This window comes from Suncus etruscus, chromosome 12 (assembly GCF_024139225.1).
Source record: "Suncus etruscus isolate mSunEtr1 chromosome 12, mSunEtr1.pri.cur, whole genome shotgun sequence".
Classification (NCBI taxonomy): Eukaryota; Metazoa; Chordata; class Mammalia; order Eulipotyphla; family Soricidae; genus Suncus; species Suncus etruscus.
The window spans coordinates 7,580,396-7,593,710 of record NC_064859.1 but is presented as its reverse complement, the minus strand read 5'-3'; the positions used below and the strand labels follow the sequence as shown (position 1 = coordinate 7,593,710).

The 13,315-nt window shown below is 55.1% G+C and overlaps 1 protein-coding gene across 1 annotated transcript; it reads left to right on the top strand.

The window, feature by feature from the left end:
* The first annotated feature begins 661 nt into the window (after window positions 1–661).
* Window positions 662–12,845, top strand: RNASET2 (ribonuclease T2). The gene is made up of 10 exons (XM_049785019.1): window positions 662–1,167; window positions 1,272–1,370; window positions 2,936–2,996; window positions 4,937–4,992; window positions 5,971–6,028; window positions 7,299–7,369; window positions 8,386–8,499; window positions 10,345–10,390; window positions 11,162–11,236; window positions 12,520–12,845. The coding sequence occupies exons 1-10, from the start codon at window positions 662–664 to the stop codon at window positions 12,676–12,678; spliced, it is 1,245 nt and encodes a 414-aa protein (XP_049640976.1). The 3' UTR covers window positions 12,679–12,845.
* Window positions 12,846–13,315: the final 470 nt, after the last annotated feature.

Sequence of the window (13,315 nt, the reverse complement as noted above, 5' to 3'; positions counted from 1 at the left end):
CCTCACAGCATCTGTATAGCTGTGAGGGAAGATGGTCATTTTGACAATAATGAATCTTCCAAATGGACGAGTCATGAAGATGTGGGACCAGGCAGCTGTAAGGAATGATGGGCTGGCAGATCTCGTGTTGAGTGAAGTCAGCCAGGACAAACACGGCCCAATGTCTTTATACAGAGGAACTGTACAGGACGAAGAAATGCAGAGGGGTTGTGTCAAAATTATAGGGCGTGAAATGGAGGGGAGATGGGACAATTGGGAAGCAAGGGAGGTGTTAAAGGGCGTTGGTCTGGGTTCTTACAGATCATCCCAGGTGGGCCCAGGGGACCATAAGGGCTGCTGGGGATTGATCCCAGGAGAATCCCACATACCCACATAGGGAGGCACCTGCCTCGCTTGCTGCCTGCCCAGTCCTAGGGGCCCTTCCTAAGCGCGAGCTTCCTTCCTCTAGAATCCCCTTTGACCCCGAGCAGGCAGGCCCAGTGCCTGGAGAACTTGTGACAGGCAGCTCTGGTCACAGCCTGGTGTCAAGAGAAAAACGCTTTCTGACAGCAGCTGGGAGGGAGCAGGGACGCATGGCCACCCGGGGCGAGCGGGGCCTGGAAGCCCAGAGCCCAGCCGGAGGAGGACGGAGGGCCGTGTCCATCTGCCTCGTCTACCCGGGATGCACCCAGCGCGCTCTTTCCAGCGTCCTTCTAACCCGGGGCCCGGAGCACTCAGCACTGCCCAGCGCACCGGCCGGCGCTGGGTCGGCCGAGGGTCCCGTGCGGGGTCTCGGGCAGCGAGTGCGTGCAGACGGGGCGGAAGCGAGGCCTCCGGCCGGGGCCGGGCCGGAACGGGCGTGCGGGGCGGAGCGGGGCGAGGCTTCGGGACCTGGGCCGCCCGGAGAGCCGCCAACCGGGGCAAGGCCGAGGGGGAGGCGTGGGGGCGCGTCCCGCCCGAGCGTGTCCCGTCCGACCGAGGGCCCTTCCTGGGCGGCGCGTCCCTCGGGGCCGCCTCCCTGCGCGGGGCCTCGTCCTCCGGGGCGTGCCGTCCGAGCCCCGCGTCCTGCGAGAGTGCCCCTCCGGGGCGTGTCCTGCGGGCGTGTCCTCCCAGGTCGGCGGCTCCCCGAGTCGGAAACGCGCTGGACGCTCGGCTCGGCACCGGCGGGTTCCGGGCGCACGTGGATCGGTGGGTTCGGCTGCCCGAGGCGGGTGAGGGTGGCCGCGGCCGGCGTGGGGAAAGGCCCCGGGTGTCCAGGGCCGCGCCGACCTGCTGCGGGCCTGTCCCCGCAGGTTCCGCACCACCATGGGGACCCTGGCTCAGCGCGCGCTTCTGGGCGCCCTTGGCCTGGCGCTGGGCGGCCTGTGCTGCGCACTTGACTTGTGGAGCAGGTAGGTGGAGGGATGCGGGGCCAGGGGTGCTGGGAAGGACTGTGTGGGTGGGGGTGTCCCAGGAAAAAGGGGTACCGGGGAGGGGGTGTTCTAGGGGAAGGGGATGTCCCGGAGGAGGGGATGTGGGGGGAGAGAAGGGTGTCCCAGGGAGAGAGTTTATACTCTGGGGAGAGGGGCTCCTGGAAGAGGGGGTTGTTCCAGGAGAGGGGAATGTCCCAGAGGAGGGGCTGTCCAGAGAGAGGGGTGTCCCCAGGGAGAGGGTGCACGTCCGGGTCATCTGACCCCCCAAGGCTCCGAACTGCCCAGTTCCTAACCGATTTCCTGGACTCCACAGGGGTCATGTCTAGGTCGGTGGTGCACGCACAGGGCTACACTGGGGGAAGGTACATTCAGCCCCTGGGCTACACTGGGGGCCCTTCAAGAGGGAAGTGCACCCCTCCGACCCTCCCCCACACCCCGGTAGGTGGTAGGGTGCCACTGGCACACAGGTCAGGGTCTTTCCCTCTCCCTACCCTGGCTTCTTCCCTCCTTCTTTTCTTCCTGAGCCCCAATTTGGTCTGGCCAGTCGGCCCCCTAGTCTCCATGCCATGAGCCCCCTTTAAGGGATTTTTCTCCTGTGCATCCTGGAATGTCCTGGGTCCTGAGTTCTAGGCCAGTGAGGGAGATGATTTTCTTCTGTAATTAAGCCTCACACCCTTCCCAGCCAACCCAGAGGCCACTGAAAGAGCCGCATTCCCCAGTCCCTTGCATGGTCCACCAGCCCTGTGCCACACTGGAAGAGTGCCAACTGGCATGCGTGCCCCAGGGTCCAAGAGTGCTGACCCAGGCCCTTCGAGTAGGGATGAAAGTGCCGGAGGTCGCTGCACCAGGCTTGTCTCCAGTGATGGCCCTATGCTTGCTGACCATTGGGCTGCACTGTCTGGAGCAGGGGTCCTCAAACTTTTTAAACAGGGGCCAGTTCACTGTCCCTCAGACCATTGGAGGGTCTGACTATAGTAAAAACAAAACTTATGAACGAATTCTTATGCACACTGCATATATCTTATTTTGCAATGAAGAAACAAAACAGATACAAATACAATATGTGGCCCGCGGGCCATAGTTTGAGGACCACTGGCTGGAGGATGTGGGTGCTCCAACCCCGTGGCCCTGGAGAACCCTGTGATTTCCGCTCTGCCGCGCTGCCCTCCAGCAGCACTTCTGCTTCTCCAACTGTTTCCTGCCTGCTTTCTGCCAGGGTGGGGGGCGTCCCCAGCCTGTCAGTAGGTTCTGATGGGACTCTCACCACCTCATCCTCAGCCTGCTTCCCGCAAGGAAATGCACCCAGAAAAGCACCTTCCCTGTTCCCCACTTCCAGGCCCTCTGGTCTTCCTCCTTCAGGACCCCCAGGCAGGAAGACCCCCATGGCTGCTTAGTTTCTTGGCCCACAGAAGCGGCTCTGAGGCCTGGGTGTGTCTAAACAGGAGGTACCCCAGGGAAAGGGGCCTCTTGGGAGCACAGCCTGCTGAACAGGTGAGACCTCGTCCACTGTCCTGGCAATTTTGTGTTTGGTCCTTTCCCCTCAGTGGCCCCCACGAATGGAAGAAGCTGATCATGGTACACCACTGGCCAGTGACAGTGTGCAAGGTAGGTCCCACCTCCTCAGGCAGCATGGCCTGGCCCTGCTCTGGGCCTCCCACAGGCTGCTGATGACCCCACTTATCTGGGGCAGTGTGGACAGGCAGCCACATGTGCTGGGCAGCTCCATGCATCAAAACTCTCTCAGTTCCCAGGGACCACTGGGCACCCTAGGTGTATGGTGTGTGTATGGGTGCAGTGAAAGATTTCAATGGGGGAGGGGATAGTGGGGCAATGCAATGTGCAGGGGGAGTGCTATGGGGGTGGGGTGGGGTGGCAACTTCCAACTGGAAGGCAATACAAACTCCTTGTCCTGGAATCACATAAGGGCAGGGCCCTGACACACTCAGGCTGAGGCCCAGAGAGGCTGCCCTGATCCCTCATCCCAGCAGATGGACAGAGGTCTTGACCCTTCCCTGGTGCCAAGCCTGTCTATGAGGGGGCACCCCAGGCAGGAACCTGCCTCCCAGGGGTTGCCCCATAGCATGAAATTGCATCTGTGCACAGCCCCGAGTCCTGTTCTAGGCAGTACAGTACCTCTGCTTAGCTACTGCTTCACCAGCTCTCCCCAGGGTTGGCCCTGTTAGCCTATTGGCCTTTGGCCATCTGGCTTCTGGCAAACTCTTCTGCCTTTGTTTGTTTGTTTGTTTGTTTTTTGTTTGTTTTGTTTTTGGGTCATTCCCGATGACATTCAAGAGTTACTTCTGGCTCTGAGTTCAGAAATCGCTCCTGGCAGACTCTAGGGATCATATGGGATGTTGGGACTGGAACCCGGGTCCATCCTGGGTCGGCCACATGCAAGGCAAATGCTCCACCACTGTGCTGTCACTCTGGCCCTTTCCACCTGTCTTTCTTCTGAAATCCTTTTGCTCAGGATTTGAAGGTTCTAGGAAGGCTGCTGAGTGCAGCCATACCTGGTGGCCACAGGGGCACGTAGGCACACAACTAGACCCATCCCCGTCCATGCTACCATTGCACTCTAAGCAGTCATTGCCTATGGGCAGCATCCATGGGCAGACTCTGGACTGTTCCCAGGCTGGGCTGAACTAGAGAAAAGCCACTGACCAAGCATGGGTCAAACAAGAATAAAGAGGAGAGAGAGCCTTGCATGCTGCCAACGTGATCCCCCACATCTCGTATGGCCCCGTGAGCCTGCCAGGTGTGATTTCTATTTTTGTTTTGTTTTGTTCTTGTTTGTATTTTTTGGGCCACACTTGGTGACACTCTGGGATTACTCCAAGTATGCACTCAGAAATCGTTTCTGGCTAGGGGGACCATATGGGATGCTGGGGGATCGAACCCACGTTCATCCTAGGCTACCTCCAGCAAGGCAGACATCTTACCGATTGCACCACCAATCTGGCCCATAGGTGTGATTTCTAAGTGCAGAGCCAAGAGTAATCCCTGAGTGCTGCTGGATGTGGCCCCAAAGCAAAACAAAACGAAACAAAAAGAATATGCAGTGGTAAGGTGTTGGCCTTGCACTCCTTTGACCTAGAATGGACTGTGCTTCAATTCCCCAGCATCCCATATGGTCCCCCAAGCCAGGAGCAATTTTTGAGTGCATAGCCAGGAGTAATCCCTGAGCATCACTGAGTGTGGCCCAAAATAAAAAATAAAAAAAGAAGAAGAAAGAGGGGCCAGAACACAGTGGTAGGGCTTGTACTTGGTCAAACCCAGACGGATTCGAGTTCGATTCCTGGTAAACCATATGGCCCATTGAACCTGCCAGGAGTGATTTCTGAGCACAGAGCCAGGAGCAACCCTTGAGAGCTGCCTGGTGTGACCCAAAAACCAAAACAAACAAACAAAAAAAACAAAACAAAACAAAATAAGAGGAAAAACTGTTTCCAAAGATTTTCCCAAAGATAGGGAAACCATAATGTCAGCAGAATAAAACCAGGATAAAACCAGGCAGGCACTCACTCTGTTCCTCTACTCCCCCCCAGGAAGCCGGGAAGGAATGTCGGAATCCTCCCAACTACTGGACAATCCACGGGCTCTGGTGAGCACAGGCCTTTGCCAGTCAGGGTGCCCCACAAGGCTGCCACCTGGTGCCCGGAGCTGATGCTCTGTCTCTGCTGGGACTACTCTCATCACAAAGGAGCCATCCTTCAGAGCGTGTCCCCTTTGCCCTGCTTCTCCATCTCAGTACCCCCTTGCTTCTCCATTAATCTCCCCAGCTTCTCCATCTTAATCTCTCCTGCTTCTCCATCTCAGCATTTCATTCTCTGTCTTAGCACTCCTAGCTTCTCCATTTCTGAGCATGTCCTTCCCTCGTGGATGTCTTTTCAGCTCAATTTAGCTTTAATTGACCCTATAGTCTTAAGATTCTAGGTGAAGTTCAGGGTCAGGCCTGGTCATTTTCTCATTTCTTTATTAATCCTTGTTTTTGCGTGTGGTGACAGTACATAGGAAGTAGCTGTGTGCTTTGACTCTGTCTGTTGTATATCCACACACACTGGACATATGGCCTGTTATTTTTCTGCATTTCTCTTGTGTCTGTTCCCTGCATTTGTAATGTCTCTCCTCTGTCTCATCCAACGGTTGTCCCTATGAGCCTCGGCCAATTTGCCCTGGCCACCCTTGGGTGCGGGGGCCAGAAAGCTCGTGGCTGGAGTTACTGCTGTGTCTCTATCCACAAGAGCACCTTGGTCCCTGTGATCTGGTTGGGGGCAGCTGCCATAACCCTGCTGCTGCTGCTGGCCCTGCTGACCCAGCTGGTAGGGTACTTTCCTGGAAGTAGAGTCAGTAGCCTTAGAAGGGCCTTGCTGCAGCAGGACCAAGTGGAAGGTGCTGGGCTTAGGGGTTGTGGGCTCTTCACCCTCCTCCCCAGAGCACCTGTATGGGGTGGTGGGGCAGAGCCCTCCACTGTATGACTGAGTTGGCTCCCATTGAGCTTCAGCTATCCTTGCACCTTAGAGTTGAGTTAGTCTGGATGGTTCAGCCCGAATGGACACTCCACCCTCCTTTCACCCTCCAGGCCCGACAAAGCTGAAGCCTGCAACCGCTCCTGGCACTTCCGCTACGATGAGATCAAGGTGCACCTTTGACCTCTGACCCTGTGGCCCTTGCTGTGGCTCTTTGTCCTTTGGCCCCTGACCCCTCATTCCTGCTGCAGGTGGCACCTCTAAGATAGGGACATGGGCTCACTGGGGAGAACTCTATGGTGCATGTTTAAGGTTACATTTGCTATGGCCCCAGAGAAAAAGTGGGAGCTGGCCCAACTCTCTGCTGGGGTCGCTGGGAGGGAAGTTGGGAATTGCTGGTGGCTGGTGACATGCACATGGACACAAGTGTGCACGCAGATGCATGCACTTATGCAGGTACACAGATACATGCACACATTCACGTCGACATGTGCATATACTTGAGTGCGCTTACATGCATGCACACTCTAGGGGGACTCAGGGTGAAGGCAGAACCACGTGCTGGAGAGGAACCTAGAGGACAACTGTGCCATTTATCAAGGGCTGTGTCTGTCTGACTGCGAGGGGACAGACTTTGATGATGAGATCGTGAGATGCTGGTGCAGGACAGCCTGGGGTAGGGACCCAGTTTGTGGGGAGGCAGCTGACATCTCATCTCTACCCAGATAGCAGTTTTCCAAGAATCACTGTTGAAGAAGACACTAGGGGGTGCAGAACAGAGTCCAGCTATCTGTGGATGGAGGTGGCCTTTAGAGGAGCTCCCTGTGTAGTCACCACCCACCAGTTTTGACCTTGTAGTCAGAAGACAGTTTCTGCTCCAGTTCTGGTTTTTTGTTTTTGTTTTGGTTTGGTTTGGTTTTTGGGTTTTGGGCCACACCGGCCATGCTCAGTGGTTACTCCTGACTCTGATCTCAGGAATTGCTCCTGGGTCAGGAGTAGGGCATTTGCCTTGCATGCGGCCAACCCAGGACAGCCCCAGGTTCAATTCCCAGCATTCCATATGGTCCCTGGGGCCTGCCAGGAGCAAAAAAAAAAAAAGAAGTTCAGTCTTACCCCTCACCAGAAGTTCAAAGTTCCCCCGTCCCTCACCAAAAACCCCATTATTCCTTCTCATTGGAATGTCCAGATTCCCTCACCAGAAATTCACCCATTCCCTCTCACCAGAAGTTTAGCACCCCCTCACCAGAAGTCCCTCCATCCCGTGCCAGTTCTGGCTGGCAGGTCCCCCCCATCCCCCGGCCCTCACAGGGCATCCAGACACTCAGAGCTCAGGCTCCTGCTCCTTGGCACCAACAGGACGTGGCTTCCCCCTGAGAAGCAAGTGGCCATTCCACCCCTTGGCTGGGGGGAAGAAGCTACGTGCACTTTCTCTCGTATGCAGGACCTTCTGCCAAACCTGACCAGCTATTGGCCAGATGTGACCCATTCTTCTCCAAATGGCAGTCATTTCTGGTGAGTCCACCCCTGGGGACTGCCTGGACAGGTAGCACAGTGGCAGGAGGTAGGAATTGAGCACACAGTCCTTCAAGTTTCAAGACCCTTAGAGAGGAGGCAAGTGAAGTTTATCCTGTTGTTAGTTCCCTCTCAGGGTTCAGATTCCCTCAACATGCCTCTCCAGATCAGGGAGCAGAGACTTTCGGAGGCTGTTGGAGCCCTTTGCTGGGAGTGGGCCTGGGTTTTGCGGGGGGTGGGGTGGGGGGCAGTGGTACATCCTGGCCCATGTCAGTAGGAGTGCACTGAGGAGCATTCTAGTGCATCGAGGGGCTTCTAAAGCATAGGAATACTGAAGCACTCGATCTCTCTTCGGCATTGCGATTTGTGCTCGGACTCAATTAGAGCTAAACGAACTTGTCCCAAAGGGTTGATAGGAACTAGGAAATGATTTTTCATGGAATTTTTAGAAAGAAGAGTTTAAGTTTTGCAAAAAGCTATATAAGGTCAGGGTGAGTGGGGTGGGGGAGAGATAAAGGGGGGAGAGAAGGAGAGAGAGAGGGGGGGAGAGGAAGAGAGAGAGAGAGAGAGAGAGAGAGAGAGAGAGAGAGAGAGAGAGAGAGAGAGAGAGAGAGAGAGAGAGGTGGGCAAGAGAAACAAGTGCCAGTTTGAGATGCCCCATGAGGAGATGGGTGGGCAGGAAGGAGGTCATGACCTCCAGGCTCTCACTGCACCCAGGCTCTGCCCCTTCTGCAGCAAGGAGGAGTAGAACTTGGGCATGGTTTTGCCTTGCCCTGCCTTGTGGGTCCCTGCAGTAGGCTTCCTACTTTTCAGAACCGTTGGGCTGGGGCTGGATACCTGCTTCTGCTTCTACGGGCAGAAAGGCAGAGCCTTTCCAGACTTTCCAACCTCAACAGCAGGAAATTGGGTGCTAGACCTTCCTACACAGGAGATCCAGCATAAGTAACCCTGCTTGGGCCACCCCTGTGGCTCAGCCCCTCTACTTCTGACTGGATCTTTCTGGAATCTTCTTTCAGGAAGCACGAGTGGGAGAAACATGGGACCTGTGCAGCCCAGCTGGATGTCCTGGACTCGGAGAAGAAATACTTTGGCAAGAGCCTGGAGCTGTACCAGTTTCTGTCACTCAACAGGTGAGCGTGGGCCCCTACTCTCAGCCTGAAGGCTGAAAGTCAGCCACTCCTGACCTGCCACTAGACACTGCCCTCACAGTCACTAGCCCGTCATAACTGCCCTGACCTTTGTGAATTCCTCTCCAGCATACAGTTCTGCCTTCACCCTGAGTCCCCCAGAGTGTGCATGCAGGTAAGCACACTCATGTGCCCACGTGCATGTATACACACATGTAGACGTGAATGTGTGCATGTACTTGTGTGTACCTGCATCAGTGCATGCATCTGCGTGCCCACCAGCCACCACTCTTCAACCTGTCTGGCTGCTGTGGCCCATTAGGTGGAGCTCATGGGCTCATCTGTCACCAAATTGTCATCATAAATCCCCTAAATGAGCTGTTTAGATCATTCTGGGTCAGAGCCTTGCAGAGGAGACAGGGAATCAGGGCTGCCTCAGGCCCTGACAGGCGCAGGACCTGCAGCCCCACCGGAATGCACACAGGTACAGAATCACAGCTGCATTGCATGTAGCCTTACTTGTCTGCACAGGTACAGAACAACTCCAGCTGGAGGGGCCTGGCTGCCAGGCAGGTCCTCATGGGTCCAGCTGAGTGTTGTGCACTTACGCTCCTTCCAGGCTCCTCCCAGGAAGTCTTCGCTTTCAGTAGCAAGAAAAGATAGCTGAGACTTTTTGTTTTGGGTTTTGGTTTTTTGGGCCACACCCTGCAATGCTCAGGGGTTACTCCTGGCTCTGTGCTCAGAAATTGCTCCTGGCAGGCTCTGGGGACCATATGGGGTGCCAGGGATCAAAACCAGGTCCGTCCTGGGTCGACTGCGTGTAAGACAAATGCCCTACCCACTTGGGCCCTACAGCTGAGACATTCAAGTGCCGAGGGCTGGCACTTTCTTCCACATGAGTCTTCCCCGAATGCTCATAATTCACAACTTCCTTCCCTTCGTGATTCCAATGAGGACCGGATGTGGCACATACCAACTCAAGCGGCCTCTGGCCCTGGTCTAGATGGGAGCATCGTGGAACAGAGCATCGGGCTCTGCCTCTTTGGCTGCCTGACTCCTCACCCGGAGGCCAGACTGCCCCGTAGAAACCACGAAAGTCCCAGGGGCCAAGAAAATGGAAATTAACCTGGGAGTTCATTTAACTCAGTCAATGAAGTATCCCTGGGCTTCAAATCTACAGGAGAAAATTCCCAAGACATTCCTTTCTCGAGGGCAGCAGCATCTTTGGAACTGGTGTTTCTACTGCCTTGGGTTTTCCAGGGCAGCCACAGGCAGTTTGCTCCAGGTTCTCAGTGTATGCCCCCACAGTAGGGTCAGCAGAAGCCTGGGCCAAGAAGCCTTGTCCATGCCCCGGCTGGAGTCACGCAAAGCAGAGGCAGGGGGCAGAGGAGCACAGAGATCGAGGGGTCTGGTCTGAGAACACATGCAGGTTAAACCTATCCTGGGCCCAGATGTAATGATGGACTCACAAGCTGCTTCCCATCCTGGGCTCCAGCAACTGGGTGTGGCAAAGACCGTGTATGGGCAGGTGCTGAGTCTGTGGGGTGCAGGGCTGGAGAGAGCTTAAGTCTGCTTACAGGCTGTTCTGAAGTGGCCCCAAACGTATGATAAACAGCAGGTTCAGAGAGTGCCACTGAAAATGGATAGAAGCCCTCTGAATGCTCGATGGGCTCTACTCAGGGCCCAAGTGATGGGGGCAGATTGGGATGAGCCTGGCCCTTCATTCGATTCCTGTCCTTGTTAACAGAATTTTGAGCACATGAGACATTGCCTTCAAAGGTGCCCTGGTTTTTGCACTGACAGGCTGTCTGAAGAGAGATGCTAATTTTTCTTTGCATTGAATTCCAGCGTGTTCCAGAAGCTGGGGATAAAGCCATCCACCAATTACTACCAGGCAAGTTGCACCAGTTTGACCCTTCTGTGTCTGTGTGTGACTTCGTTGGGTCCTGGGGCAGGCCTTAGCACTGTCTGGGCCCTGGTCTCCATGCCCAGTGCTGAGGCTAAGCAGTGTGGCTCACACCTCTAATTCAGAGGCTGGGCCCCATTTCTGGTGAGCATGGGTAAGGTTCCGATGGGCTGGACAGGTCTAGTGGAGGAAGCAGAACCCAGAGCATGGCTGGAGCTGGTGGGCTTGTGTCCTGCTGAGTGCTGCTGGGCTGGTGCCCACGTTCAGGAGTGCCTGACCTGGATTCTCGGATCCTTGCAGTACCGAAGTTCCTCCCAGGAACTCGCTCTCCTGTGATTCTGGCCTTGCTGCTTGCTGCCAACCTCCAGAGGAGAGTGCAGACATCAGGGTGCATTTCCTTGGGTCCTGTGTCCCAATATGAGGAGGGAGGAGTTTCTGCCTTGGTCAGGGGCCTGAGTATGGCCATCAGAAGACAAAAGGCCACTATGACCACGACTAATTCCAGCCCCTCTGTGCAGTCAACACATCCAGACAGAGCCCCAGAGATCTCGCTGAGGTAGCTCAGGTTCCTCCTCTGCCTCCAGCTCCAGGCACTGGTATATATATGGAGGGCAGAGGGGTGCAGCTGGTGTGTGGGACGCTGGCTGCGATGGCCCAGCCAGCTGTATTCCCATCACGGTGCGGGCCTTGAGAGTACAATGGTGAGGAGCCCTACAGCATTCAGTCTAGCCGCGAGCTCAGGCCCACCCTCCTGCTCAGGTTTCGGACATTAAGGACGCCCTGGCCAGCGTGTACGGAGTCGTGCCAAAGGTCCAGTGTCTCCCGCCTAATCAGGTCAGTGGGTGGTACCTTGTCTTCTATCCTGGGTCACCTTTCCTGATGCCTGAGTTCTGTCCCGAGTTCCAGTGGCAGGTGTGTGTGTGTGTGTGTGTGTGTGTGTGTGTGTGTGTGTGTGTGTGTGTGTGTGTGTGCGCGCGCACGCGCGCGCGCAAGTGCATGTGTTCTGTGGGTGTGTTTATATATTATGTGTTTCTCATGAGTGCTTATGTCCATGGGTCCCAAGGTGCAAATGCATGTATGCGTGTACATCAACAATACATATACACTGGGGGTATCTGTAACTGGGTTGTGCAAGTATGTGTGTGCTTGTGAGTACATGTAAATGGCTGTGTACTAGGGGCCGGAGAGATAGCACGTGGTGTTTGGCTTGCAAGCAAGGACCTAAGGTGGTTGGTTCGAATCCTGGCATCCCACATGGTCCCCTGTGCCTGCCAGGAGCTATTTCTGAGCAGATAGCCAGGAGTAAACCCTGAGCGCCGCCGGGTGTGGCCCAAAAACCAAAAGAAAAAAAATGGTTGTGTACTGAATACATGTGTATATGTGTCTCAGGAGCACATGAGAATGTGGGATGTTGTATCATGTGCCTCTGCACTGCCTCATGAGCACATATGTGAGGCTTCTCCCTCACTATGTTGTCCCCCCACAGTTGGTACAGGGAGGGGCAGTGGGCCAATGGCTGGCTCAACACAATTTCCCGATGGTTTCTGTGGTGTGGGTCATTGTAGTGTCCACAATATATAGAGGGGCCAGAGAGATAGCACAGTGGTAGAGCATTTGCCTTGCATGCAGCGGATACAGGAGGAAATCCCAGCGTCCCATATGATTCCCCATGCCTGCCAGGGACGATTTCTGAGCACAGAGCTAGGAATAACACATGAGCACCACCAGGTGTGACTCAAAAATCAAAATAAATAAATCAATAAAGAAATAAAAAAGTACTATATCTAGGGGCTGGAGAGATAGCATAGCAGTAAGGCATTTGCCTTTCTTGCAGAAGGACGGTGGTTCAAATCCCGGCATCCCATTTGGTCCCCTGAGCCCACCAGGAGTGATTTCTGAGCATAGAGCCAGGAGTAATTCATGAGCGCTGCCGGATGTGACCCAAAAAACAAAAAACAAACAACAACAAAAAATGTATGATATCTAGAGCCCCAATTGTAAATGGCTCATAGCTGTTGGCTGCAGCCTCAGGTCTGTCCCTGATCTGCACAGAAGCGCAAAATGAGGGTGCCACATGCTACTTCTTCCTTGAGCCAGTCCCTCCTTTCTCATCACAGGAACTGGACATTCAGGCCCTGGGGCAGATCGAGCTCTGTTTCACCAAGGACTTGAAACTGCGCAACTGCTCAGATCCCGGGGTGTCCAAAGGTGTGGTGGCTAAGAGTGGGGGCCTGCAGGTCTGTGCAGATGGACCTGCTTTCTACCCCCCGCCCTGAGCCCCAGTCTGCAGCTCTCAGGAAGAACCCCAAGGCTCCTTTTTCTGGTTGCTCACTGGAACTTTCCCCCTTGCCGACACTAGCCTGGCTCCAGCTCAGCTGTCTGGTCTGTAGGGGTCTCTCTGCAATGGCTGCTCTGGGTTTGGAATAAAGCCTGTGAGTTCTTTTCTGTTGTGTTGCATTAATGTCTTGGGGGGATGGTTAGGGCCTCGTGTCCCCCTCGTGTTCCAAGGTGTGTTTCTGAGTGCATTGTATAGGCTTGGAGGTGGGGACCTTCAGCAGTGCCAGACCAGAACCATGGGCCCAGGAGGCACATGCTGGGCCTGTCCACTTTCTGGCAGCTGTACAGGAAGGAGCATGATGAATTCTCGTTTCCAGAATGATACTCTGGGCTGGGTGGGCTATGTGAGGCTACAGTATCTGGTGCCCGGGGGTGCAGGGCACACACCGGGATCCATGAGAGAATAGGGACCGGCCTCCTCACCTCAAGAGCTAAGGGCTGAACCTGGAGTGCCCTAGATGAGAATCATCCTCCAAAGCTCCATGTTCTAAGGAAAGACTTCTAAGGAAAGCCCCTAACAGACGCCGCTGTTTGTGGGGAGAAGGTGCTCACAGTCTACCCTCCTGCAACCCACCC

Coding starts and splice junctions, on each gene's coding strand:
- RNASET2 (XM_049785019.1), top strand. CDS start 662: ATGCACCCAGCGCGCTCTTTCCAGCGTCCTTCTAACCCGGGGCCCGGA. Junction 2,997..4,936: donor GGCCAGTGACAGTGTGCAAG/GTAGGTCCCACC, acceptor ACTCCCCCCCAG/GAAGCCGGGAAGGAATGTCG. Junction 10,391..11,161: donor CATCCACCAATTACTACCAG/GCAAGTTGCACC, acceptor CCTCCTGCTCAG/GTTTCGGACATTAAGGACGC.